At 43.7% G+C, this 27,778-nt stretch overlaps 1 protein-coding gene across 8 annotated transcripts in view; it reads right to left on the bottom strand.

Moving 5' to 3' along the window:
* The window catches only part of LOC143338142 (disabled homolog 2-interacting protein-like), a 146,383-nt gene that overhangs the window by 81,658 nt on the left and 36,947 nt on the right, over positions 1–27,778 (bottom strand). The window contains exon 1 of one of the 8 annotated variants that reach the window (XM_076758331.1): positions 27,055–27,122. The exons of 5 other annotated variants lie outside the window; for them this stretch is intronic. Coding sequence is in view for 2 of the 3 variants with exons in the window: in XM_076758326.1 (XP_076614441.1) it covers positions 7,375–7,498 (124 nt within the window). In the remaining variant the exon portion in view is untranslated. Of the gene's footprint in view, positions 1–7,374; positions 7,784–27,054; positions 27,123–27,778 lie in introns of those variants that run through there. 2 more of the 8 variants (XM_076758326.1, XM_076758328.1) reach the window with 2 other exon arrangements.

Here is a 27,778-nt window from a genome sequence, read left to right as displayed (position 1 = left end):
TCTCTACCTGGGGAACTATCTTCTCTCGGTCCACCCTCACTCTCATCCACCCTCCTTCACAAATACATCTCTTTTCTGCTTTTTCCCTCAAATACGAGAGAACTAGAAGATGTCTTGACTGGCTGAGAGTGCTGCAAAAAGGTTCTGGTCTGTCTCTGGAATATAAACTCTTAGTTAATGTCAATCAAAGCACAAAATGCCAGAGCGAAGATTTTTTTTTTTATTATTTTGTCAGAAGGCGGCTCGTTAGTGGTATATCTGACTCCCAGTCGGACAGTGAATCATGTAATGGAGGTCACAGCGGAGGCCCACCCAGGCACTTACTTTTGAGGCTTTAGGGTTTAGTCTAAAAACATGTGTTGGTGTATGAGAGTGATGAAGGGGGAGGGGGGAAGAGGGAGGGAGGGAGAGCGTTTCCTTGTGTGGGTACACAGAGACTAGAATGTGTTAACACTGAACTGTGAGGACAGCGCTGGACTTTTGACCTCTGAGACGCAGTATTTACTCAGCACAGGGCTGATGGGGTGATAAAGAGGTGCTGCTCCGTCTCCTTGGAGCGACTCCGTGGACACGAGGGAGTCACGGAGAAACATTTCAACCCACAATAACCACGAGTGCGGATACAGTCAACAGTCACTTAACTTTCTGCTAACGCCGAGCCCCTGTCTAACGCTGACTGTGGACTGATATCACAAAGATCACAGCGGCCTGGATTTACACCAGAGTTCAGGCTTAAGTCTGTGAAACTTGGTCAGTGTAGAAGCACAGGTATTGGGAACATCAAGCAGCACTGCCCTCCATTTAAACTGGATTTTGTTTTCCCCACAAACACGAGAATTCTGTATTCGACCGTGTTCAAGCGATAGCCAGTGCGAGGGGCTCGGCGTCATGTTTAGCTTGGCACATGCATGCCTTTGTCTGCAGTGTGTTATGAGAAGGCAGAGGAGAGAGAGGAGGAGGAGGAGGAGGAGGAAGTTTGTGTTCGTGCGACACAGCGGCAGCATTCCTGTGACTGCCGACTCAGATCCCGCTAACTTCAATAACATCCACAAGCAGACGCACAGATATGAAGTAAAGTGTGCAGGCTTCATGTCAGCTGACGTACGCCAGGCGACACATGACAGCTCTTTGAATAACAATAAAAAATGAAACGAAAAATGCACAGACCCAGATTGCAAGACTAGAACAACTGAGATCTGATGTTCCTGAAGGGTTTCAAAGGGCTACAGCAGCAGTATTTGTTTTTGACATCACTCCTCGTGTTTTATTGCATATTGTGGTTATATCACACCCAGACCCTGAAACTGCAACCGCAATATCAACTGGACTGCTTTCAAATACTTTTGGAGTCACAGGGGTAACAGTGGCTAAACAAACCAAATGCATGTTGGAGAAACATTACATCATAGTTCATTTCCTGACCTCCATTGTGCATGTGCAAGTGAAAATAACTGTCACCACACAGACAGACACTGTGTCCAAGCGAGCAGACTGTTTTCAGGCTGAGCGATGGAAGGGACTTCCTATAGATCTACAGCCCTTTCCCCAAAAACGTTCCCTGGCTCTGATTTGTAATCTGAGTTGATATGTGTGGATTAAGCGGGATTAGCCTGCACCTGTCCCCCTGTTATTGGACTCTTTTGGGTGTTCAGAAGCACTGCGTCATCTGGCCCATCTCCATGATTCACCAGGCTGAGGGAAAAGGAGAGTAGACAAGGACACAGGCTCCAGGGATGAGACTGAAATCAGGAAGCAGACCTGGTTCAACACTGAGATGATGTGGAGAGGTCCAGCGGTTTCACCTCTGTGCTGTTCGTCTCATGTTTCAGCTTCCCATTACATGAACTCAGAGACAAACTGATCACATTTTCACATCTCATATTACTGACAAAGTAGAAGGGAAGTAGTTTTTCTCTGTGATGTTTTAGCTCATTTCTACACTCTTATCTCACATATTCTCCTGGCCCTTGGCCTGATTGTATATGCGGAGAATTAAGGCAAAGTGATCAAAGAATGAGGTTGCCTGTGTTGATTAGTGAAGCCTTTGGTTTACTAAAACATGACCTTAATCTCTGTGAGGATGCTCAGGCACAAACAGATCAAAGGGCTAATCTGTTTTACAGAAAACAGGAAAAGTGACTCAATTGGCAATGAAGTTAAGGTCCAAACTTGGCACTACTTAGCTCTAAATCTCTCTTTTTGTCTCCATCCTGTTAATATTTAAAGTAGATTCACACTTTGAGACTTTGAAATCATTAATACAGACTTGTTTCCAGCCTTCCCGTGTTTACGTGTAAATATGACTTAGGCATCGGAAACTGAGTCACTCTGATCGTCTGTGTTGTTTTGGCCGTGTTTCCCAACCGTCAGCCGTATTCCTGTCCTCACTTCCCATCAGCAGACACACACGCACACACACTCATACGAAGATCTGGCTACATCATTAACAACCTGACAAAATCTAAGCATGACGCAGCAGCACGGATCAAAAGTGTTTCTTGGTAATGACCCATTGAGAATATGATTATGTGCAATAACTGTCAGTGGTAATGCATTATTGAGTTGTTATTGAGTAGTTCAAACACTTTCTTGCAAGCTGCTTGCAGTAACTCTTTCTTTACTGTTGTGATATTTCATGGTGAGGCGTTACTTTGCCTGTTATTGAGTGCTGTGTGGCGTTTAGTTGGTGGAACAGTCAGAGAAGTAAGAACCGACATCTGTAAGCGCGCGTGCGTTTAAAGGGCTGGAAAACCAAGGAAAGCCTTTTTCGTGCATTTAGTTTCCAAAGCTTACGTTGTGGGACAGATCGTGCTGGACTTATCGTACAGAACTACTGTTAGACTGTGCTATTGTTTGAAATGTTTGCTCTGTTACTGTCTGTCTCACCACTGAACTTCCTCTGCCAAAGTTCCTTTCAATTTTTACTTCCCTTCCCTCTAATTTTTCCTCCGCTTTGTTTTGTTTAGTTGTTCCTTGTTTTAAGAGACTGTAACCATTGTTGATGTGGATCCGTAAAGCCAATTGAGAGACTAAATGTGATATCGAGCTACACGAAGTCTTGACCTGACTTGTGCTGCCGCTGCAGCTGCTAACCTCATCCTGCAACTTCATTTTGATGTTTTATTCATGTAAGAGATGTTTCAGCAGCTAAGTCTTGCACTTTTAAAGGAATAGTAAGACATTTGGGGAAATATGATTATTCACAGTCAGACAGTCTCTTTCAAGAAGGTTGAAGGTTGATTTTAGTTAAGTTGATGGTTAAGATGACTTTATGGTTAGGTGAGAGTTACTATGGTTATGTGTTAGCAAGTGTTTAAGAATAAGATGTGAGATGGAAGAAAGGGAATGAATGTGATCAATGGATGCCTTCAAAAGCACAGTAAGAAAAGTGTGTGTGTGTGTGTGTGTGTTTACACATTTGTAACACAGTTGCCAGCTGGTGTTTATGTGAGCTCTTGCCAGCTTTTAAGTGAACACACGGGTCAGCAGGAATATAGTGAGATCAATGGAATGAAACGAAGAATGACAAGTTATTCCTGCAAGGGAACAAGCAGCGGGGTAGGGTGATGCACCTAGAGGCAACCCCCCCACAAACTTCACACACTCCCGACAGGAGCTCAACTGAATACACAATCTGCCCAACGCGAGGCAAGAAATGAGAGACAGAAACTCAACTTTGATAAAACCATCCACTTTTTCAGAGACCTCATTTTTCCGCCAAAATTTCTCCCTCTGAAGAGATAAAAAGTTTACTCGAGCCAAGACAACTTTCTACAGAGACTCCTTTATAATTACAGCTGTTATGCGTTACACAAAAGCGACAGACGATGAATTCTGCTCTGAAAAATGTGATTCCATTCACCGGACAATTGCTAGCAACAAGAGTTTCAAAACACGCCGGCGTAACGCATCAGATCAGACAATGGCGCTCTCTCTTCCTCTGCCCGTCTCTCTCTGAGATAAGCACTAAGTTTCTATGTAAATGTCACCAACCCCGGTGAAAGAGGGGGAAACAGATCCTCAGTGATGTGAGTGTGAACCGAACTGATATAAGATTTTCCATTTGGTGATGATGACGCACTGACATGCACACACACACACGCTGAGAAAACAATAACACATGAGCTCATGCGACTTCCACCTGGATCTGTCCCAGTGACAGTGGAGAGGGGCTGCAGTCACCTCCTCGAGATGAACTCACTGTCCACCGCAGCGACGTGAACAGAAACACCGTTTTAACACTGCGCTGCTGAGCTTCTCAAATGAGACACATTTCAGCAATATCACATCATCTCGCTCCAGGCGCACAGGAGTGTTTACTGAGAAAAGTTTATTTTTCTCCTCACAAACTTTATTTCAACAAATTAGAGCAAAAGTACACAGTTGAAGGGTGGGAAAATGTTGATAAAATCTTCTCAGTAACTCTATACTGCAGAGCTAATGTACAGCATATAATGATAGAGTACATTTCTGGATACTGGAGATACCAGATGGCAATGTCTGTGTTTGGCTGATCAACGGCTGACAAATCAAAGCATATATATTGTAGCAAAAATAAATTCAGCCTTAAAAGCAGTCCACCCTGATGAAGGCACTTCAGCAACCAGTTCCTGTCCACTGCCTGAGTTCCCCTGAAAAAATAACACGTCTTGGCCATGATTATGTGGAAATATATTTTTATCTTAGCACATCTTTTCAAACATGTTGCCTATTTGCACATCCAGCAGATCACCAGATGGCCACCTGGTGAGCGTGAGTCTCTACTCTTAACTTTGATTTGGCCTCCACCAACTCCACCAACAAGAAACACATCTGCAGCCTGACACAAACATCAGGTAGCACACAGTGGGTGAAGACAGGTATTGCTGCTGGAAACCAGACTGATCAGAACACAGAGAGTGAACCGAAACTGTACAGTAAAACCTGTAAAACCAAAACAATGACGTCCAACGTGCTGCGGAGAGCTGCGTGACTGAGAGATAATGCTCTGTGGGTTCACAGCCATGAGCAGCTCCATTCACACTGAGCAGTCATGTGATCCGCTTCTCATTTAAAAATACTGCCCATGATGCGAATCCAAACACAGCTGCTCGAACTCTCTGTGCAGCTTTTCACAATTACTTTGCCTACAGACTCATCGCGAGAGTCACGAGATTAGATCAAGTGACCAATTAATGACTTCTGCCAGTGGAGCCACATTATAATCTATAGATCGCAATCATTTAGGATGATTTCTTTACTACAACTTCAAAAATCAAAGCAGAGCCCAGAGTGACCTTTTGCTTCATCTGGGAGCGACCTCAACCTCCGCCCTGCCTGTGCGTCACAGCAGTAATGTGTAGTGTGTAAAGGTTTTTTGCGAGTGGAGCTTGCACTTAGCCACAGAGATCAAGGCAGAGTGTGTTTGCATGTGTCTTTGTACATAAGCTGAAATGTGTGTGTGTGTGTGTGTGTGTGTGTGTGTGTGTGTTCTTTGGAGAACTGAATGATACAGAGGGGAGACTTCAAAGCACCGCTTTCATCAGCTAGAGAAGCAAAGTGAAGACGTACAAACCGGGCACCTACACACTCCGTCTCTCTCTCATGACTGCGTCTGGCTTTAACTGTCTCTTTCTATGGACGACTAACTACACTCACTCATAATGCCAGTTATTTTTAAAAGAATACATGTAAGGGTCAGTTTCGGCAGAAAGTGAGAGAAAGCGAGCCTGACGTCTTCCCGGCCGCGCTTTTGTCTCCAGAAAGTTTGCATCATATTCGCGCCAGCAGAGCAACAGATACGCAACAGTTTTCAGCTTAATATCTTGGCTGGCAAGTTACAGCAGTTCACATGGAATAAAATCAATAGGTTGAAGATTTCAGAAATACTTCTTTTCTCTCAAATCGAGCTAAGCCTTGGAGGCAGACTTATCGCTATAACCTTGCAGTTCAAACACTGCCTCCAGCAGTAAGTGCATGAGCACTGAGAGGCAGAAAAGCAGCAAAGTGAAGAAACGGTGCTCGAGGACACGGAGCAACAGAGAGAGCAGTGCAAAAAACTCATTTAGGGTGCTTTCACACCTAACCCGTTCGGTTCAGTTGAAATGAATTCGGGTCCGTTTGCGCGGTTAGCACGGTTCATTTGGGCTGATGTGAAAGCTGTCAGGCGAACCCTGATGTGGGCCAAGCAGCTGAACCGTTTGAAAAGGTGGGTCTGCGTCCGCTGTCAGGCGGACTCTGGCGGGCTCCTTTGTGGTGCAGAAGCAAACAAACAAGCCGACCACAGGATTCTGTGATTTAAGCATGGTTTCAAAAGCTAAACTACTAATAAACCCTTCTGCTGATGATTAAATCTGTTCAGGAAGTGATCTTGTAATTGATCTGTACAAGCCATGCAAATCATTTGGAAACCACAGCAACATGCCTGCACGTCAGGTATTTTCCCTGATTAAAAGGTCAAAAGCTGTTAAAATTGCAGTGGTTGTGTCTAATTCTGCACACTTTTTCGGTTCATTAGGTCCTTTAAAACGTGTCTGACAGTGAGCCCGCAGTAATAACCCCTCTTCGTCCTGTCTCTACCTCTAGTCATTTGTAAGATGCAGTCGATTTGCACTCTAACAATACCAATAATGCTTCAACTTATTTCTTTGTGAGCTCTCCAAAGAGCATGAATATGCACATCAGAAGCACTAAAATGCTGCATAAACTTATCTCAGTCACTGGAATTTGATTTCCCTCATGTGGTTACTGATAGAGCAGGATGGTAATGGCCAAGCCTGCCCATCACGTGTTCTGCTCTTTGCTTGCTTGTAAAAAGTCAGTGTTAACAGAAAGCAGAGCAGAGCCAAACTCATTTTCCCCTGGTCAAAGGAACCAAAGGACAGGTGTGAAAGCACCCTTGAACTGTTGCTAAGAACACAAATATTCGCAGGTCTGAACAGGATGGAGCTCAGCAAGCCGACACCGAGCTGTGAGCTGTCAAGTGTTTGTGGTGCCGTTTGAGAGTAGCATTACCTCGTGAATAGTGACGCCAAACTGTCACCTCACTCTCATGAGCGCACACGCACACCGGCACAGGTTCTAAAAATAATGTGTAAAAGTAGCTCTCACATGAACAATAAAACAGAGAAACCTTTGAAAGGGGGAACTGCCTCTTCTCATGTCGCTTTCATAGGATGAAGCCTTCATGTGCAAAGAGAAATGCTCTGTAAAAACCCAATCATCACCACAGATGTGCACTTGCTGATGAGAATCTGAACCCCTGACCCTGTCAGTGTGATTACTGGTCTGTTAGTGAGCTACAGAATCTATCACTTTTAGCGAGCTGTAGAAAAAGTTACAAAACTGCTGCATGGTAAACTTTCTTAGCAGCTGCAGTAGCACAGTATTTATTACCCCTGCTGGCAGACGGCCTGGTGCGGCTGCGGGACCGGCTTCGCTGACGCTGCAGACGGGATTTGCCCAAGAATCTGTAGTAGTACGAGGGTCTCCCAGACCCCTTCCTGGTGACCCCAGCCATGGTGCTACTTTCCCCTCTGGAGTCCACCAAGAACAAAGATATCTCAGCACTGCAGGGCTGAACACGAGTCCTCTTGAATCTGGTATCAGTGCAGATAAACTCCCAGCAAACTTCTCATGGAGTGCAACCCTGTTTATCGCAAACTGCACTTCAGAGTCTCCTTGCACACACTCGAGTTCACTTAGGTCCTCGTGGATTGCGTCGTGCTCAAACCCACTCCATTGTGAAACCATCCAGCATCCACTTCAGTTCTTCTGCTTGTGTCCTGTCCCACAAGCTCAGACTTCTGCTCCACCTTTGAACACTCCCCCTCAAAGTTTCCCACAGCGAGATCCCAGAGGCTTGATGTCCGGAATTCTGTGTGAGTGTGTATCCTGAATGACAGGAAAGCTGCTCCTGCTCCCGGTGCCAGAGTGCACTAAAGGAATTTTATGGACAGCCAGAAAGCCAGTCCCTCTGTTTCATAACGCAGTAAAGGAGTTTCTTGTAACTCAGTTATATACATCCAAACCCCTATCTTCAACTCTATGTGAGTGTGTGCAACAGGCAGAGAGAGGGTATGCTTTGTGGTGGAGAACAACAGGAGAAAACTTTGGGCTGCATAGAAAACATGCCTAGATAAAGGCTTCAGTGGAATGGAGTCAACAAGGCAGCTATCAGATTACAGACTGCTTTCCTTCCCTCCATCAACCAGACTAATCTGTTGCAGACTCACAGATAAGACAACATCTGGTGCAGTAAACAAGTCTGACATGGAAAAAATATCACCACCCCCAGCTGTGGGTGACTCCTGATCCAGGCACAGTCTCACTCACGTTCCTGGTTTTACGACAGAGCCACTTTAATTTGCCTCCCTAGGCAAGAAAGGCATGGCAGGGAGTGACAGCCTATCAGAAGCAGATGTAAATAGGATGTTCAGACCGTCAAACAGCCAATCAGAGTGTGCCCTGCAGGAGAGGGTCAGGCAGATGGACCATAGTCCACAATTAGACATAATGACACACATGCACAATTGCAAGGGTGCAAGAAGGTGTAACTTTAAGATTCAAACTGCATGTGATGAGCATACCACTGTTGATATCTCATGTTTTCTTAATGATATGTGACTTTCTAGGACACAAAATGTCTCAACCGAACATAAAATCGAAGGTAAAGGTTAAAGAACTGACTATACTGTGGTGTAAGTGCTGATGCACGAACAAAAACTTACAAAACAGTCACAAATACACACGACCACAAACGGAATAAAAGCGCAAATGTCAACTTCTTTGCAACCAATGTCTCCCACAGTTCCAAGTAATCAACCTAATCAAAGTCTTCCTCTCATACTCTCCCTCTGCAGTACCTTTCCTTCCCTCTACAGCTGCTCAATTGTTCACTGCGATGCTGCTTGTTACTAGTGAGAGCCGTGAGGACCATAACGCTGCACGCTGTGTGGAGCTTTTGTCATTAGCTCAGCCCATAAACTCACACCCACAGGATGCAGCAGTGTGTATATGGGTCTGTATGTCTCTAACATAGGTTTGACTGTTCCCCGGGTCCCACAGAGAGTATTTAACAGGACCATTAGTCGGTATACATCACTCGAGAGTGAGCCAGGGCCTCGTGCTGTGTAGCAGAGGGAATGTAAAGGCCTTCAGGCTTCACATTACTGCCGCAGGGCTCATGAAACACCCCGAAGACACGGCTAGCATGCTCTGTCCTTATGGACAAACCAGCGACACACAAACAGCATGTCTAGGTTTTAAGACCTCGCCTGTCATGCCACATAATTACAGACAAATTAGGCTTACAACTGAACTCACATGGCTGACAGTAACTCCAATTCACGCAGACAAAGGGGACACGTGTGAGGCCAGGCTACTGTTTTTCATTACAAAGCTGACTGATTTGTCTTGCCTGCATAATAGTCACTGTGGGAATAGGTACCTACAATGAGTTCTTGTTAGACAGGCCAGGAGCCTACAGACAAGCGGCCCAGTGAACCAGGGTCATGCAGAGTTCGTGTGCTGCTGTTGGCTTCCTCTGGTTCGACCACAAAGACACCAGTGAGCGGTAAAAGGGTCAATAACGGGTCAGGAATAAAGGTGAAATAAACCACCAGCTTTTGTTCTAATGTGCATGCCAGTTGGCAACTCTTGCTGTTTGGGATATGACCCAAATGTGCATCATCAGCGTTTCCCCAAATTGGTCTGTCATGTTGAATATCAGCTACATTAAAAGATGACTGAAAATAGGACAACGCTGAAAACAGCAAAGCTTTAAATGTGAAACAAGTCAGGAATAAAGCTATGTCAGATTTGGTTGTACAGAATGGTTTCATACATCGAGGTAACATCTAAGGTGAGCTGAACAGTAAAATGCTAAAGCTTGTTAGCCTTTTGTGTCTTTATCACATGAGTTTAAGCAGATACAACTGGGGAAGAGGAGGTCTTGTGATATTCTATATTTCTCTTTGTGTCAGCAAGTCTGATGAAAAGACCAAAACCAACCATCAGCTGATGAAATAAGTATTTTCTGTGGTGCCAAAGCCCAACAGAGATTAGTCCTCTGTGCCGCTACTGTTGCCCAAAAACTATTAAAAACACATAAGTGAGCAGCACTTTTACAGTTCGCACAGTTCCTTTATTACTATAAACAGGAGCACTGCACTTTATTTAGAGCTAATCCCACAAACACTGGCCTGCCATTTCTCCTCACTCAGGTGCCAACGTATATTCATCCACCACTGAAAATAGTCCCTAACAAATGCACTTTTCTGGTCACAAAAACACTGAATATCCTTTATGTCACACATGGTACTGTGTATTTTTACTTAAATGCACGTTCTACTTGCATACTTAAATGGGTCTGAAGTTTCTTTTCATACTTTGATGGCATTACGTCACACCAGGCATTTCCACAAGCTATTTAATTGTCCACTTTCTAGTTATTCCGTGTACTAAATTGTTTATTCATGACAGCAGACTGAAAACAAAGCCTTGAATATAACTTGAATATAAAATATCTCAAGATGAATGCATTTAGTTCATTAATGTGAGGACTGGATACTTCAGCAGCAGACACTGAGTGTGGTGTCTGCAAGTGTTTTTATGTCCACGTCCTTACTCCCTGTTCCTCCTCCTGTATGACCAGAACACCCAGGATACAATAAAACAAAGGCCAAGTGTTAAGGTGCACTGCAGCATAAACGACTAAATGATTCTTTGTTAAAGGTAAAATCCTTTGCAGAGGAAAGAATATGTATGCTGTCATCCTCTTGAGAACAGAAAGGACCTGGCAGATGGAGAGTGTGAATAGAAACACCCATCACATCAGGAATCACAGGTTAAAATAAAAATGTCTTACCTTTGGAAGAGACCAGTGAAAGGAAGAGTCAAATCCACGTGGCAGCAAACAAGAAAGAGAAAGCAAAAATAAGTGTTAGACTGGCAGTATTAAGTTCTCAATAGCCTGTGTCCAAGGTTGACTTGAAAGAGTTCAGTGTGTACTGATTCAGCAATGCACAGAAGACTTAAAGCAACTCTAAGTTAAGATGGTTGTTTGAGAGCGATGACATTTAATCTACTGTGTGTACGTTAGCACATATTGATGTGCAGACATAATATATTTCTTTAACTCATGCTCAGTGTTGTGCCACTTTTCTCCACAAACCTCAGTCAATTACACACAAACACACACGCACAAATACTCCAATTAAAACACGATGGAGGCAGCAAAAGGACGTCTGAGAATTAAATCAATCAAATTCACTAACATGCGAAAGAGAACATCCCAAAACCGAGAAAGTCACTGAACCTTTCAAGCTCGGAAACATTACGGAGGGATGCTGGAGAGGCATCCAGCTGATGGTTCAGAGCAAACAATAAGACGAATAAAGAGGCATCGATTGTTAACACAACTCACTCTACTGTCTCCACAGGGAGAGCGAGTCCCACACAGAAAGATGCACACACTGTCCATTACAACTGAAATATAGCCGGCCATTAGAGCAAAACACCTCGGAGGGAGTCACAGGGATTAGACAGCTCTGAAATAACAGAGCAGACCAGCGTGTGATCAGCAACCATAAAGACTGGAGGATTGAGAGTCTGAGCAAAACTTCACCTGGAAATGACAAAACACATTAGTATGGATTACGAGCAGTGGACACGACAAAATTGATCGCTACTGCTGCTTGAATCTCCCTGGGCAGATAATAGTTCACCCTCTAAAAGACAACTTGACTTAATTATATATAATAAAGTCACCACTGCTTTGGCGTAAACAGCAGTAAACTCTTTCAGATGGCAGACAGAGAAGAGCGAGAGCACTCTTTCTCTTTCCCTCTGCCTCTCAACCTGATCTGGTGGTGCTGCTGAACTGTGCTGCATTGTGTTATTCTGCCCATCATCCCTGATGGAAAAACACCTGTCAGTGTATCGCTATAAAACTCAACAGCACTTCAAACTGCAGCCTCCAAAATTACATCAGCACCTCAAACATTACTACCTTCATGAAGCTGGGATTTAATGCAGGACTGTTGTTTTTAGACTGCATTAGTTTTGGCTAGGTGTACCTAACAATCTGGCAACTGAGGATATGTGGTGCATGGGGATATACTGCAGATAGATTATTTTATTATATTTTATTATCTCAATTAACCACTTAGTCTAAATACGTCAGACAAGTGATAAAAATGATCATTAAATGTTCCGTAAGACATAAAACTGCTTGTTTGGTCCCACAAACTGTCCAAAATCATCATATACATTCAAATTAACATCAAGTAAAACAAAGAAAAACAGCACGTCCTCACAAGTGATAAGCTTTTTTGTATGAAAAACGGCCGATTATCGTGCAAACTATCAACGTAATTCACCTGATCTTAAAACACAAGAGCAGGCTTTGATAATGGCAAACACACATTTGCAGTACATGTGACACATTCTATGGAGAACGAGCCACATGTCAGATCAAAGCTGTACCAATACTGCCCCCTTCTGGAGAACACGGCAATGTACAACTGACGGTAACAGCACTCAGTTCTGACCCTTCAGGACTGCCCTGAAGTTGCTGGATGCCTGTAACAGATGCAGACGTGTAAAAAGCACAGTGGGAATGATTCTGGATCGTCATCAAACGATCCATTAATCACTGAAACATGCTGCACACACACTGAAAGTCCTTTAGAAAACCAACATGGCTACAGCTGCACTGCACCAGATCATTTACTCCACTTAAAGTTCTTATTGTGGCTGGTTATACAACAATGCAGTGAGCAAGACAGACAGCAGATACAGGTAATCACATGCTTTCATAGTGTATGTATTGAGGTCCACTTTGATATCTCATGCTGGCAAACAGCCCACTCTGACATCTTCATAGTGCCGTCCAATCAACTCCTAATCTGAATTAATCCACAAAAAATTTGGCGGAGAAAGGACAAGCAGATGGACAGAGGAATCATCGACCCCTCTCTAATAACAGATAAAAGAGGAGCGCGTCTGTTCTCCAGCAAATGTTTTCATCACAAAGAAAGTGGAGTGTTTGAGTGGATTAAAGGGATGTCCGTAAGAAGATCAAAGCCCATCTGAAATCTCCAGCCAGCTCGAGTGACATTTAACCAACACAAAGACACTGCGCGCAGAAACGCACTTATTTCAAAAGTGTTTCTGCGGACAAAAAAGCACTAATCTGACTTTTAGACAAAAACACTGCAGTGAGATTAAACCCTTAAAGCGTGAAAACAAGGGTCTGTTCCTCCCTCATCGTTTGTTTGTCTCTCTCTGCGTCTCTGGGTCTGTCTGTTTCGATCAGGGCATGGTGGCCTGTTTCCTCTTCCTGCCTGCTCACCTGAACACCTGCTGTCAATCATCAATTACACCTGTAGCCTGCAGAGTATCGACCACGGTCTGTCGCTCTGCTCTTCGCCACATCACTCCGTATATCACTGTGTACAACACTCGGCCAATTCTCTGACTTCTTTGCAGTTTCCTGGTGTTGTGTTTTACCCTAATCTTACCTGTGCTTCAGGTCCTTTGTCTCCACTGCTGTCCTGTTTGCCTGCTATGCCCTGATCTTTGTCTCCAGTGTTTCCCTAAATATTCCAACCACTGCCTGCCCTTATCTGCTGTTTGTCTCTGTCTGCTTGGGTGCAGAGTTATTACCTTAAACTTAACAAAAAGCACACAATATTATTTGCTTGCCACAATAATAATATATCCTCATTATAGCACATTGTCTACAGTAGTGTCTGACTTATGGAATGAATTAAGGAGACCAACTGCTGACATTTTGATTTATAGTAAGATATTAATGTCGTTAATGTTTGGTTATTATCAGTGTCTGTACCACACAACCCCCATATCAAGAGAGCCAGTCATTAAAGTTTGGCAGCATAACAATGAAATCTTCTCTGAACACAGAATTTGACCAAACTAACTAACACTCCTGCTGCTATAGTGACAGACTGGTGCCATCTATCCATGCTGTCTTTTCATCCTCATCTTATTCATGCCTCCCACTCCCTCTTGGCCCCAGAGTAAAGGCCAAATTGCAGAATGTCCTGTCCCAAGCAGAACTCATTATACAAGAGCAGAGACGGACAGAGAACAGAGGAGTCTGTGTGACACTGCTGGCCGGAGACAAACAGATACGCAAGATGGAGGAGGAGGAGGAGGAGGAGGAGGAGGAGGAGAGGGGGCGAACTCTTTTCCACCATGATTAAAAGGAATAAAGAGCACAAATAAGGAGTGAGCGAGGGAGGAGGAGATGAGAGAGGTCTCGCTAATGAAGCAACCACTTGAGATGGGCGCAGACAGACCTCTGGCAATGTTGTTCTCAAATTTCATATCAAATGAGTCACAAAGGCGCACACTGTCGTACGCGTTCACGCACCATCACGCTCAGTCACAAGCAACTGAGCTCAACAGGACAGTAAAACGCCTCATATGACAGCAGGAAAACAAGTGGTTTGGGAGAATTATTGGCTACAGTAAGACCAAGTTTGGCTGTTCTAAAATTAAATTATGTTAATATGTTAATTACTGTGGAATCTGTTTCTGCCACCCTGCAGTGCAGGAGACTGAACTGATACTATACAAGCAACAAGTGGACTCTGTGGTAAGTATTTACAAACATTATCTTTATCATAAAATGTCCACGTTCATGTTAAGAAAGCACACAAAAAACATTAGCCGTATGAGTTTTGGATCAGCTGAAAAAGCTCTACTTCACAATGTGCTACCAACCTGCTTAACACCTCTAAGCTGAGTATCACTTGCTATCTTACAGCTGCTGCAGTATTATTTCATACCGTGCCTTTGACAGTCCAGCTATGTGGATTTCAGCCTCGCTAGCACTCTGTCCTGCAGCTGTGTACCTCTCATCTTATCTCCCTGCTCCACTGATGGGCTTCAGATCTTTTAGGCCTCCACAGACTCCCCAAAACACAACAGCGAGGCTCACACCAGAAGGAGAACCTTAGGAGCTGCTAACACCATTTCTGTTTACCAAGTACCTGCTAACATCATGTAGCACTCAACAATACAGACAATGCTTAGCCTAAAGTTGTTGAACAATGCTTGTGGATAGAGTATATGCATGTGTAAAAGCTTCTTTAAGACCAAAAGTCCAATCAATTTCAATAAAATTATCTGTTATTTGCAAAATAAATCATGCATGGAGTATTGAGAGGGTAAAGTGTACACAGAACGTGAGATGTCACAGTGTTAAGACCACTCTCAACCAACTAGGGCTTATGATTTAATGGATAATACTTGATTATCACAATAGTTGGCAATTAATTACCCATTAATCAACTGATCGTTTTGGCACTATTTCTACCTATCACTTTTACTGCCTCTCTCACACACTCACACACACACACACACAGTGAGGCCATGTGCACTGCACATCAAAGAGACAATGTCAGGATTAGAGAGTGAATAGCCCACATTCTGTTGTTGACATTAAAGCGAATGCTTACACGGGGAAATCTGTTCCAATCGATTCTCTGCAGATAAAACAAATAAGCGTCAGGAGAAAGGATCCCAGGCTGCACGGCGACACCCGCCCCACAGTAGCTGCTCACACACTCACATCGGCACACTCAGCTCGCCTTAAGACAGATAGATTGAGACTTCATTGATCCCACTGGGGGGCATGAGGCTTTGCACGTGCTCATACGCGCACGCCCGCGCACACACACACACATGCAGTGTAAGCTCTCCACAGGTTTTCACTGTCCATCTCCTTTTAGTAATCCCGTTCTTATTTAATCTACATGGCAACTCGCCTTTAAATCCCAGGTCAAACAACACGCTATGGGAGAGGGAGAGCAGAATAAAAGCAGAGTGTTGTTCTGTGTTAGGAGGCTTTTTAGAAACTTTTCAATATGCCAAATCCCCTGAACAGTCTCTTGTCACCAGGCTGAGGATGTTTTTTGGCTGCAAAACAAAACAAAACTGACATCTGTTATTCGGTGCGGTGCCATAATTTGAATTGTCCTTTGAACAAGATGTACTGAAAACTTGGTGCCACTGTCAGCTTCGGATTTCTCAGTGTCCCAGTTTTGTCAATATGCTTCTTTTTTTTTTTGACTAAACCTTGCTGGCAGTTTACTGCAAGCAAAGCATTAGAGTTTACACAAGGTGCTGACATATTGCAGCCATAATCAATCCAAATTCTTTCTTGTAAGGTAATTGTACGGTAAGGTAAATCTGTAATAGTCCTTGCTCTGACAGGACAGGCTGTAAAAGATGCAGAAAAAAAAATTAGAGGCCAGAAAGAGCCAGGAAGCCGGTTTTATAGGTAAGGAAACATGTCATTACTGAAGTGGGACGGTAGTGCTTCACTTATCCTCCTCTTAGTTCATTCCTAAGCTTTTTATTGCTGCTCTTTATAACATTCTCTTCTCTTTGTACATGTAAGGAAAATCGCCATTTCTCATTCTTCCCCTTAATTGCTCACTTTCTTTTCTTTGCTCACTCCCATTCACACTTGCAAACTACACAACTCTAGCATAACAAAGGAAACGCAGGACAATACAAACCACGTCGGTGGCGATACGTTGACGTGGCGCTGAATGGAGTGGATTACTTAAATGCCTACTTATCTCATAATGTCTGATCTTGTGTCCTGTTATATTTAGAAATACTTTGTGTTCTTTATGTTGGAATTTATGGAATTCAGTCACAGCCCACGTAAGGGTCGCTGCTTCCCATTCAGCCACAGAGACTCCATTGTCACATGAACAATAGGCATAATTTGTTAAATGGCCATGTGAAATTTAAGTGGCCAACCGAGTGAGGATAAGGGGGTTGACTAGGGACTTGGGAGCAATGCAGGCTTGGCAATTAATGCTACTGTAAAACTTCTCTATCCATCAACCATTGACCTTTGATATGCACAATGCACTGACTGCTAATTGAGCCCTCACCTGCATGTACACACTCTGGCATACAAGTACCCACTTCCATCCCTCTAATTGTTGTGCCGAAAGTGAGTCAATGTACTGCAAAGATTACTATGCATGAATGCACAAATGAGCAAACACAGAAGCCGGACCTTATAGAGAGGGAGCTCTCGAAACGAAGGCAAACATACACTCACGTTGTGTCATGTTGATGAAGATGGCAACTAATTAAAATAGGATTTGTGAGGTGGAGGAGACCAATGAGGTTGGGTATGGATGGGGTGGTTATAACAGGCTACACTCTTCAGTTTTCACAGGGACTATTTCTTCAGTAGACAGTGTAACAATGGCACCGAAAGAAGTTGCTGTTGAGTTTTCTAAATTTTTTTAATACAGCACCACAAACTAAATTCCATTCGCCTCCATTGCATTGGTGAAATCTCACACCACTAAGGACAAGCAAAAACACCTTTAATTTGTCTATTTACTTTGAATCTGAGGAGAAAAGTTCACCACTATTATGTTCCAAAGCTAATCAATAGTAGAAACATTTGAACCGTTGCTAAAAATAAAGAAATGTACCATCAGTTCTGATGAAGAGGGACTCATCCTGAGCACAGCCACTTTGTTCCCAGGAATCTAACATGCTAAATTAAGCTAGTGAACATGATAAATAATATACTGTCTTATCAGCATGTTAGCATTCAGTGTGCGAATGCTAGCATGCTGATTTTAGCATGCAGCTCTCAGCACTGCTAGCATGGCTGTAGACTTAGTCTTGTTACTATTTACTATTATTAAACGGTTGATAATCTCACTCTGATGAGCCACACATGGCAAAGTAAATATTGCTGCTTACAAATTTAACCATGTTTGTTAATTGTTTGTTTCACCATAGTTCCATCGTTGATCTGTACTTGCTAACCTGGGATTGTTTGTGTTTAGCTACAGTTAACAAACCATCATTTCTGGGTACAGTACAACACAAGTACTACAAGTAATAGAAGTACTTTTAAGCGTAGTTGTAGTTTATTAGTTCAGTTCTGTGTTCCACAAGTTAATCTTTGCTACTTACCATGTCCACCACGTGTTCCAGGGGCAATAGGAGGGCGGTGCCCGAACACTTCCTGTATTTGTACACTGGGTGACATCATCAGTGATGTCACTGGGATAGACCAAGTGTGGGGGTGGGTAGATGGCTAAATTAGGTTAAGTATGTGTTATTTATCTTGATTGTGATCTGTGTATGTATGGTTGCAATTGTGTGGTATACGGTAAACAGTGTGAAGCGGTTCTACTTGGACGTCAGTGAGAATGAAGAACTTTACCACTTCCCTGCTGTGAGGACAGGTACTGTAGTCACCTGCATTGTGTACGGTACAGCCCAGTTTGGCTCCTGCTGATTGAAGGGACTATTTAAGCAATGGCTCTTTGGTTATGTTGTTACTATGAGTTGAGGTTTGCTCAGTTAAGCCAAGACAACTGTTCATTTGTTTCTTTTTGTTTTTGTGCTTATTTTTAGTTACACATGTCTCGTGGTGGCACTAATTTTCTCTATACATTGTCACAACTAGATTCGTACACCAATAAAAACACCAAAATCGTTTCAGTAAGAGAATGGATTAAATTCCCTGAAATGCAGGAAGGATTTTACTGTGAAGTAGAAGCAGGAAGTGTTGACTTTGTGATCCCCTTTGGCTACCAAGAGTTAATTAATTCCGTAAACCATAAAAGTTGGTCTCACACTATTTTAGATCCTTGTTTTGCGTCAGTTTGAAAGGCAAATGTCTAAGAGGAACAGGTGAACTGCAAAGACAAAGAGGTGCTTATTTCAGTTAGGGAAAACTTCTAAGTTTTAACAACAGATCGAGGTGAGCTACACCTGTTATGTCGAGACGAGAGTTGGCAACAGGCCTTCTGATTTCAGTTGCTCTCAGCATGGCACACCCCAGCTAACTCAGCCAATGGAAATCTGCAAACAAGTCTACACACCCAGACATACTCAAACATGAAGCAAGGATAAACGTCAAAACAGGCACTTAGAGTGAGTCCTGTCTGCGACTGACGGTGGCCTGCAGTGCAGTCATCCCTTTGGTCAGAGCGCTTTCTCTGGCGTGGGAATCCACCTTCGAGCTATAACCAGCGATCTCGCTGTGTCTCTGCAACACGCATGCACAGACACATTGTGGGTGTGTTTGTGTGCCTGTCTGTGTCCTTCCGCAGATGAAATGCCAGTTCTTAGAGAGAGGAAACAGAAGCAGATTTGGACTTCTGTGTTTTAACTTCGTGCACTTCACTCAGGAACTCAAAGTGGTACAGCCACAATGACAAAAGGTACAGCTTCTGTCTGCATGTGCGTGCGTGCAGTGCTGCTGTGTGTGTGTGTGTGTGTGTGTGTGTGTGTGGCTATTCAGAGAGATCGAGGGCAGGACACAGGAGGGGCACAACTATCTGGGACAGTGCAGTTGGTTCCACAAAGACAGTTACAGGCGACTCAACTGTGGCTAAATGTTACACGTAAAATCAGGTTCATTATAGCCACAGCTTTGCTTTGTGGTCAGTGATCTGTCATAGTACAGACAGGATGAGTGTGTGTGTGTGTTTGACTTGCTGAAGTGGGGAGTTATGTGACAGGAAGTGAGGTATGTTGGAGGGAAGGAGGAACCTTTGGGAGTGGAGTTCATTTCCCCCTCTTTCCTGTTTTGTCTCAGCATGTTTGGCCACCTTCTTACATCATTAGCATTATTTTTTTCACTCCCACAGTGTGTGCGTGCGTGTGTGTGTGTGTGTGTGTGTGTGTGTGTGTGTGTGTGTGTGTGCATGTGTGTGTGTGTGTGCGTGTGTGTGTGATAAACTGAGAACTCATAAACAGAGAACTTGAATATTATCCAGTACTTTGTGATAATTCATCATTCAAGGCGTGTTCACAAAGTGTCATGAATGCACAGTATCTTACACAATCCTGTTGCTATCAGGACAACACTTGAGAGTCCTGTGTAAACAGAAAAAAAAACATCCTTATTGTCATGGACAACAGGTAAAGTAATTTAGGACTATGCCCCCGAAATAAACGTAATCAAATTAAACTGTCCGTTATGTGTTCAGTCTGCCTATTAATCAGCCCCTCGGGAAGCAGCGTGTGTGTTTTGTTGACTGTACCGACGCTGTGAGTTAGGCCTCATCTTCCAAACTTTATATAAAAGTCTGTATGTAAAATATAGATTGGACTGCAACACTTTTTGTTTCCTTTAACAATTTATTGTTTTGCTGCTGTGAAAACGCTGCAGGCCTCAGATCCGAGCAGATGAACCCTCACTGCCCCAACAGCCTTGGATGAATATTTATAAGTTAGATAGTTGTTTCGTGGTGTCTCCGAGAGCTCAGTGACATGAGACAAGTTAGCAAGACTTTAATCTCAAGTTCAAGGAGCTTTTCATCTGTGACGCCTCATAAATTACAAAACAGTCAAAGGTGCAGTTAGGCAGCAGTGGAGCTGAAGCCGAACAACTTTGTCAAGCCAAGTGTAAATATATGGTCCACGCTGGGAGTTTCAGCGGTCGACCTGAGTTTTCTCACAGCGAGCAGTCGAAGGACGAGTGCAGGGTGCTCCTTTCTGCACTCCACTTTCATTTTATTTTGACAGTCACGACGCGGGTTCAGCGACGGGCTTTTGTATCCACACATTTTACTGGTTACCAGTCCGTCTGAACTCTGTGATGAAAGGCTGTTTGTGCATCGACGTCAAGGCTGATTTGAAATGAAGGAGGAGAAAAATATGAAAGAGCAAGACATCACTCATCATTCGAATCGCTGTGGGACATTTCTCACAGAACATTGCAAATTAAAACTGCAGAGTGACGACTGTGCGACGGTTAAAATGTGTCCATGTGCGAGATCAGGGCCGGATTCCCGCGTGATCTCATGATCGCGCAATTATCTCGTGATCCCGCGAAACCAGGTGCCTCACAAAGTAACGTGACGCATTCTCACGTGAGGCGAGAGCAACAGTCAGCGGCATCTCTGAGCTGGTTTGCCAAAACACGGACGACGGGTTGTTCTTTGTACGAGGCTGGTAATGTTAAACCACTCAAATTCACTACAGAGACTCAGGATGTCGACAACATCTATAAAAGGAAATCACACAAAGCAACGAACAGACAGGTGAGCGACCCCAGAACAACAGGCAAACGGTAAAATTACCACGCAAACTGTAAACAGCCAGACGGCTTACAGACCGACTTCCTGACTCAACTTGGACTAACGTTGCGTAGCTGTTAGCACACAATGTTTTCCTGTAAAATAAGAGGTTCCACTCACCTTCTGTTTCACTTTCCAGTAAAGTGATTTATATAACCTGGCTAAACCGGTGGCTTGTTTACAACCGTCTGGCTCGTGTTTCTTGCCCTGTCAGACTTTGTTGCGATGTGGCTATGTTCCCAGATCAAAACAACGTGGTGAGCACACATTTGCCATAACTGACAGAAATGGCCTACAAAAATAAGATCCAAGTTCTAATAAACCGGAATTATTCTTTAAACGGTTGTGTGAGTGTCTTATTATACAGAATACAGTATAAACATGCATGTTCCTACTGCCTGACGTGACTCCTTTATGAATATATGTTTGCTTTCATGTGTTACAGTGTTGTCCTGCGCCATGCTGTGAGTCATTCAACAGGTCATATAAACACACACTTGTCGCTACTGTGTCGCTCTGTAATACTTTGAGTTGAAAAAAACAAAACGGGAAGAGGTGTGAGGGCAAACACAAAAACACACACGGAGCAGCACCTGAAGCAAATCCCTGAAAACTTACTCCAAAGTCTGTGACAGCTAAACTGCTGCTAAACTGTTAAACCAGACAGACTGCCGGAGACCTGCAGACAGAGACTTGATGTATTTGCTCTGTTATCTCTTGCCTCATTGAAAACTCGATGGGTGGTCCAGCTCCTTGTGAATCAACACAGCAAGGCTTTGTCAGACAAGATGGCACACACACAACATGAACACTAACATCACGTATGCAAATCAATGCACACGATCTCACAGAATCTCACTCCTTGTGAGACGCTGTCATCCTAGAATTGTCCATTCAATCATAACAGCACTGCACTAGGTAGAGCGGCAGAGCCCACATAATGTGACAGCGGATATGACTCATTGTCTTAGCACTTCATTTACACATTGTTTTATTAAAATTCCACTTCATTAGCATACCATCATTATGTTTTGTGACAACACTTGAAGGAGAGACACTTTAGAGTAAGGGTACAAATCATGTCCTTAAGTAATTCTGAACTAATCCACCACTCATAATGATTTAATGCATGAATCAATGCAGCGTGCATCATGAGAGTCATTAGAACTTCATGTGATTAGTTCACACTTATTAGACTCCCAGTTAAAGAATGTTAATTCACAGTTACCTCATTAATTAATTAATATGCGACCAAAATAGCTGGATTCAAGTTACATAAAACTGTATTTCAGACCCTCAGTGTCTGTTCTCATAGAAATGTGAAGGAGTCAAAGCGTCATCAGATGCAGACATTTGCATGATGAACAGAAACAGATAAATACAGTTTGATGAATCCATTTTTTTTTTTTTTATCCAGCTGAAATCCAGCGAACCTGCTGATGTTTGAATTAACTGTGAACATAAAGTCAAAGTAACTTGACCATTTGTTCATACTGAGGAAAAGGAATTCATGATGCATCCTGCATTAATTCACTCGGTCCTGAGTCACGTATTAAGTGTTACTTAAGTACATGATTTTTACCCCTACTATAAAGTGTAACCAGAGACAGAGAGTTGTGATGAAGTCATCCGGAGAGAAAATGCCAGAGCTGCTGAATCAACAGTGAATAATGGAACAATTCCTGGGACATTAATGAAAGCTGACATGCTAATTGTGCTGGGTTACGAGAGCATTTTTATCTATTTCACAGCTTGAAGAGCTACTTTTAAATAAAACTAATGTGGATGAAGTACGTCAATCAAAGATTCTTTGATACGCAACCGGATCATTAAACGTCAATGACAAACTGCAGACGGACTAGTATCTGTTTGCAGATACTGATTTTTACTGACTTTCCAAGCGAGGCTCCAAATATCACCATAAATGTGGTGAGAACGTAGAAGCATCTACTGTAACTACATCTGTGTGCATTGCGGTGGCATATGTGCTGACGCTGCAATGTGTCAAATTCTAAGCCTACATGAATACAACCAGACCCGCAGTGAGCCCATACATCCGTTTATCTGGCAGCTTCAGTGGAGGGTGCGCGCATGTCAAAAAGCTCAGTCAGGGTTAAAGCTGTTGTCGAGGGCTGCATCTGCTGAGAGAGGCCACAGAATTCAATTATTAACAACTACATATGGACCCCAGCTGGGTTAATAACGAGAGCCAATATATCAACATATTATTATGCCATTATCTTATTATGAGAAGTGTGCAACAGCCTTGAAGCCTCCACTCCACGTACACACAGTGTGCACAGAGCGGATACACGCACTGCAATACAGAGTGTTTACAACTAAAAGGTCAAGAGACACACTTGCGAAAGGATTCATTTTGGCGCAATGGTGGAACCAGGGCCAGCATCCGAAATTAATAGATTGTCTTCCCCTTGGGAGTGCAAATGTGCACAGCAGCTCTCACACAAATCAGGGCATTTTAGGATGTTTTCATCACGGACAAACATACAGATGGATTCAGTGATGTATGACGATGATTACAAGCCCTACTCCTTCGCATAAGATGTTATTTATTCAAATGTGTCATTAAACGCACAACCGACTTTACATACTGTTTGTTTTAATTGAATTTCCTGCCTGTAACTAAGAGCAGTGGGAGTAGTTTACTGGTTAAAGAGTGTTTTGGGGAAGCAAAACAAGAAAATGACATCCACAAAAAGCCTCGTTTTTTTTGGCCCTACATTCAGACGTTAAGCACTTTGCTGCTTCAACAAAGACATAATAAATAATTATCCACGGTCGCCATTAGTGTTTGACAGGACCCAAAACACCGAAATGGCTAATTGATGCTGATTTTCATGAGGAATAAGTGCCAGCGCAGACACAAAAGCTGCAGCTGCAGCCGCATGCCCAAACATGCAATCTAAAAGACACTGAGACACAAACAGATCGTTTATCTCACACACGATCGCACACGGAGCGTGTGATCAGATGCACAGAATGTAACCTGCAAAGCACATGTACATAATTATAGGGTTTGCCGTCGAATACTCTCTACCCACTTCGACTCCCCGAACCAAAAATCCACACGCACGCACGCACGCACACACACACACACACACACAGTGAATCCACCCTGTACATTGCTGTCAAACATGTATCAAAATCTCGTCTGTTGTCTGTGATTTATGTCTCTAACTAATTACATAGCTGCTCTTCAGAGAGCCGGGGTGGGTGGGTGGGGTGATGGTGGTGGTGGTGGTGGTGGGGGGGGCTGGAAAGGGAGTGGGGGAAATGAGGGCAGGTCCTGTGCTACTAAAAATCTGTGAGCCACAGGAAGGTGTTTGTGAGGAGGAGGCTCTATGGACAGTATGTAAACTCAAAGACTTAAATACAGAGAACCATGTCACCACACACAGAGTTAAATATCATTACTGAGTGGGCCAGTGCTTTTCTCTTCACCGCTTTTGCAATGTGGTGGAACAAACTTTGCTGTATATACCACAAAACAACAGTTTTAAGTCGAGCATCCAGGCAGTTGCAAATCTAGATTTAGTAAAAGGTAAACTTCTAATCAGACCACAGTCTCTGCCATCGCTCTGCCCAGCGTGCACGAGCTTTGATTTCACAATCTTTAACAAATATCTAAGCAAGTACGTTCAAGACGAGATGTTTATCTGGAATCGTTTCTCAATGGCACTGCTCTTTCTTTCTTTTTCTTTTTTTTTTTTGAGGCAACAATTTCTCAACAGCTCTGTTGATTGTTTTTCAGCAAAAAGGTCACTGTTCATTAAACGCATCACAGCCTGCATTCGGCACGACAGGTGTGGAGGAAGCGACAGCTCTAAACACACAGAAAACTCAGCAGCGGTCAGACGTGTGAAGATTCACCATGTTAAATAAGAAATGCAAAAAAAAAAAAGCCCTCGCTGCCACTTTGATTTAACGGCACGGAGCGAGCATACATCACCGGAATACACAGCAGAGATTAGCAGGGGGAGAGAGGCAGAGATCGCACAGATATGTGAGTAATACTGGGATGCTATTATCTCTTTAGCCGGTGTGGCAGCAGTTTATCACAGCAGTCAATCACCAAGTAATCACTATCTGTAAAGAACTCCTTCCACTTTCACTGCCTAAGAACACTTGGTCAGCCTCTGCTGCCTGGGCCACCGGAGATAAAGACGCTCCTAAGAGTGAGTGAGCCGACTCAACGACAGATTCTATTAGACTTATCACCCTTTGCTCAAACTGAAATTAACAGCCATGGCAAATACTCTGTCAGGTGATGGATGGCAATTAGCTGATTAGTTGATCGACAGACTTTTCAGGTGACTGCTGAGTCCCAAAATCAATCATTTATCAAGCAAAAGTCAAAACATCCACTGGTTTCCACCTCTCAGGTATGAAGATTTGCTGCTTATCTCTGTTTTATGTGATTGTAAACTGGACGTTTTTTTACTTTTGAACTGTTCGCTGAACAAACATAAGCAACTTCAGGACGTCACCTTTGGCTTTGAGAAGTTCTCACAAGTTCTCAAGTTTGTTTCACAACTTCCAGATATTTTAAAAACTGAAAGATTCATCGTTTGATCAAAACAACCAACAGATGAATCAAGTAAAAAAAAAAAAAACATTACAATAGTTATTACTTCCTTAGTACATCCATGCCATAAATCAACAACCACGTTATCCAGCTGTACAACATCTGTAATCTGCAATTACAGCAGAGTGTATTGGTGCAGATAACTGGTGACCTCCGTCTCTGTGTCTTTTCTTATGATCCACACTGATCCTCGTCTGGTGCTCTGGCTCACTTATCTTCCCCTCCAGTGATTCTGCCACCTTAGGAATGCCATTCCAGTCAGTCCATAATTCCCGCTCAGTGTTCCCAGTAATCCCTCTTCTCCGGCTGTTCTGAGCCTACTTCCTTCCCCACAGCTGCTGGTCGGCCCAGCTTGCTCTAATAATAGGACAACAATGCCCGCCCCACGCCCGGACACACTGCACTACTCCCGAAAAAAAAAATCTGAAAACTCTGTGCACTGAATTGGAAATATTTTAAAAGGTTTCCCACACAAGGTCACTTCAGCAGATATCTTTAACCAAAAAGGTCAAAAAACCATGAATAATATAAATATTTAACATCACCACAATTATTGATGCCCAAACTCGAGCAGAGCAACTTTCTAAACTGTTGATGCTTAGTGCTTCTCTGTGTGGGTTATAGACTGCAGCATGTAAACACATGTTGGTGGAGGAATGATGATGAGGCTGCACACTCCAGTGAGTTACTGCACTATCTGTGGTAGAGTCAGAGAAGACACTGTAATCATGCAGGAGCTGATAAATGAAGGCTACACACTCCTAAAGTAGTTAAACACTGCCTTGTGCCTTTGCCACAGTGTTTTGGAATGGGGTGACTCCTCCAGCACACACACACACACACACACACACACACACACACACACTGAATACATTAGGAATAAATGTCACATATATGGTGCGTGGTCCTGTCAGCAAAGCAGCCCCAACCTGCACACACAGACCTCAAAGAAAGGGAGGCGTTAATGAGAAAAGAGTGTGACTGAGAGCCGGACTGAGCTTTCCTTTCTCATCTGCTGCTGTTCCACTTGCAGAAGCAGAGCTCTGAATCACATGTTACAGCTCTTTGTGTCTTTGAGCCTGACACTTCTTCAGCCAACCCTCAGTCATTTCTTCTAAAAAGATGCTTCTTTCTTCCCCTACTTTGCTTCTTTCCCTGACGGATCAGCGTGATAATGTTGCTTCCCTGGCACGTGAAAAGCTTACCTCCACACCTCCTCCCTCTCAACCCCCCTCCGCCATTCCGCCGAGAGAGCAATCCCACAGAAAAGCTCACAAAATTTGTAACCTCTCACAGAATTACTGGCCGGTGAAAGGACATAAAAGAGAAAAAAAAGCGAGGAATGCTCGTGCTCACCTCAGACAAGGTCCCGCTGCCGCAGGGAAAGCAGAAGGAAAATCATCCTCAGTCCACACAGAAAACCAAGAGCAACAAGTAGTAACTCCAGAGATTTCTCCTCCCCTCTCTCGCACTCCTGCTTCCTTGCTCTGTTTCTCCTTCTGCACTCATTCAGGCTGCAGTAGCTGCAGTGGACTGAGCAAGTATGTGAGTGGTGTGTGTGTGTGTGTGTGTGTGTGAGGGTGTGAGTGTGTATGGTCCTGTGGACTCCTGCAGGGATATTGACTCTTAGCCGGGTTCAGGTCCTCCCCCTTCTCAGGCTCACATAGCGAGGGGAAAAAAAGCTCACCCACACACACAAACAGAGGGCAGGAGAGTACTCCCTTTGTCTTTTGTTGCTTTCTCTCACTTCCTTGCTCCGTGTCTTCAAATGTCTGTAACTCCCTGCTCCACAGCCCCCTTCATACAGAACGCGAATGAGAGACAGAGCCAGGCTGCCTATGCGTGTGTGTGTGAGTGTGTGTGTGTTTGTGTGTGTGTGTGTGTGTGTGTGTGTGTGTGTGTGTGTGTGTGTGTGTGTGCGTGCACGCTCCGGCACGGGGAAAGCCGTCGTGCCTCAGCGCCCGGGGCGGGAGGAGGAGAGGGAGGCGGAGTTTAGACCTCGGAGAGCCGAATTCCTACCTCTCATCCAACCAATGGGAAGCCTTGTTGCGGTTGACCAAAACCGCGGGGCCAGGCCGGG

The sequence above is a fragment of the Chaetodon auriga genome, chromosome 19 (genome assembly GCF_051107435.1).
Source record: "Chaetodon auriga isolate fChaAug3 chromosome 19, fChaAug3.hap1, whole genome shotgun sequence".
Taxonomy (NCBI): domain Eukaryota; kingdom Metazoa; phylum Chordata; class Actinopteri; order Chaetodontiformes; family Chaetodontidae; genus Chaetodon; species Chaetodon auriga.
The sequence above is the reverse complement of the archived record's forward strand: the minus strand, read 5'-3'. Positions and strand labels throughout refer to the sequence as shown.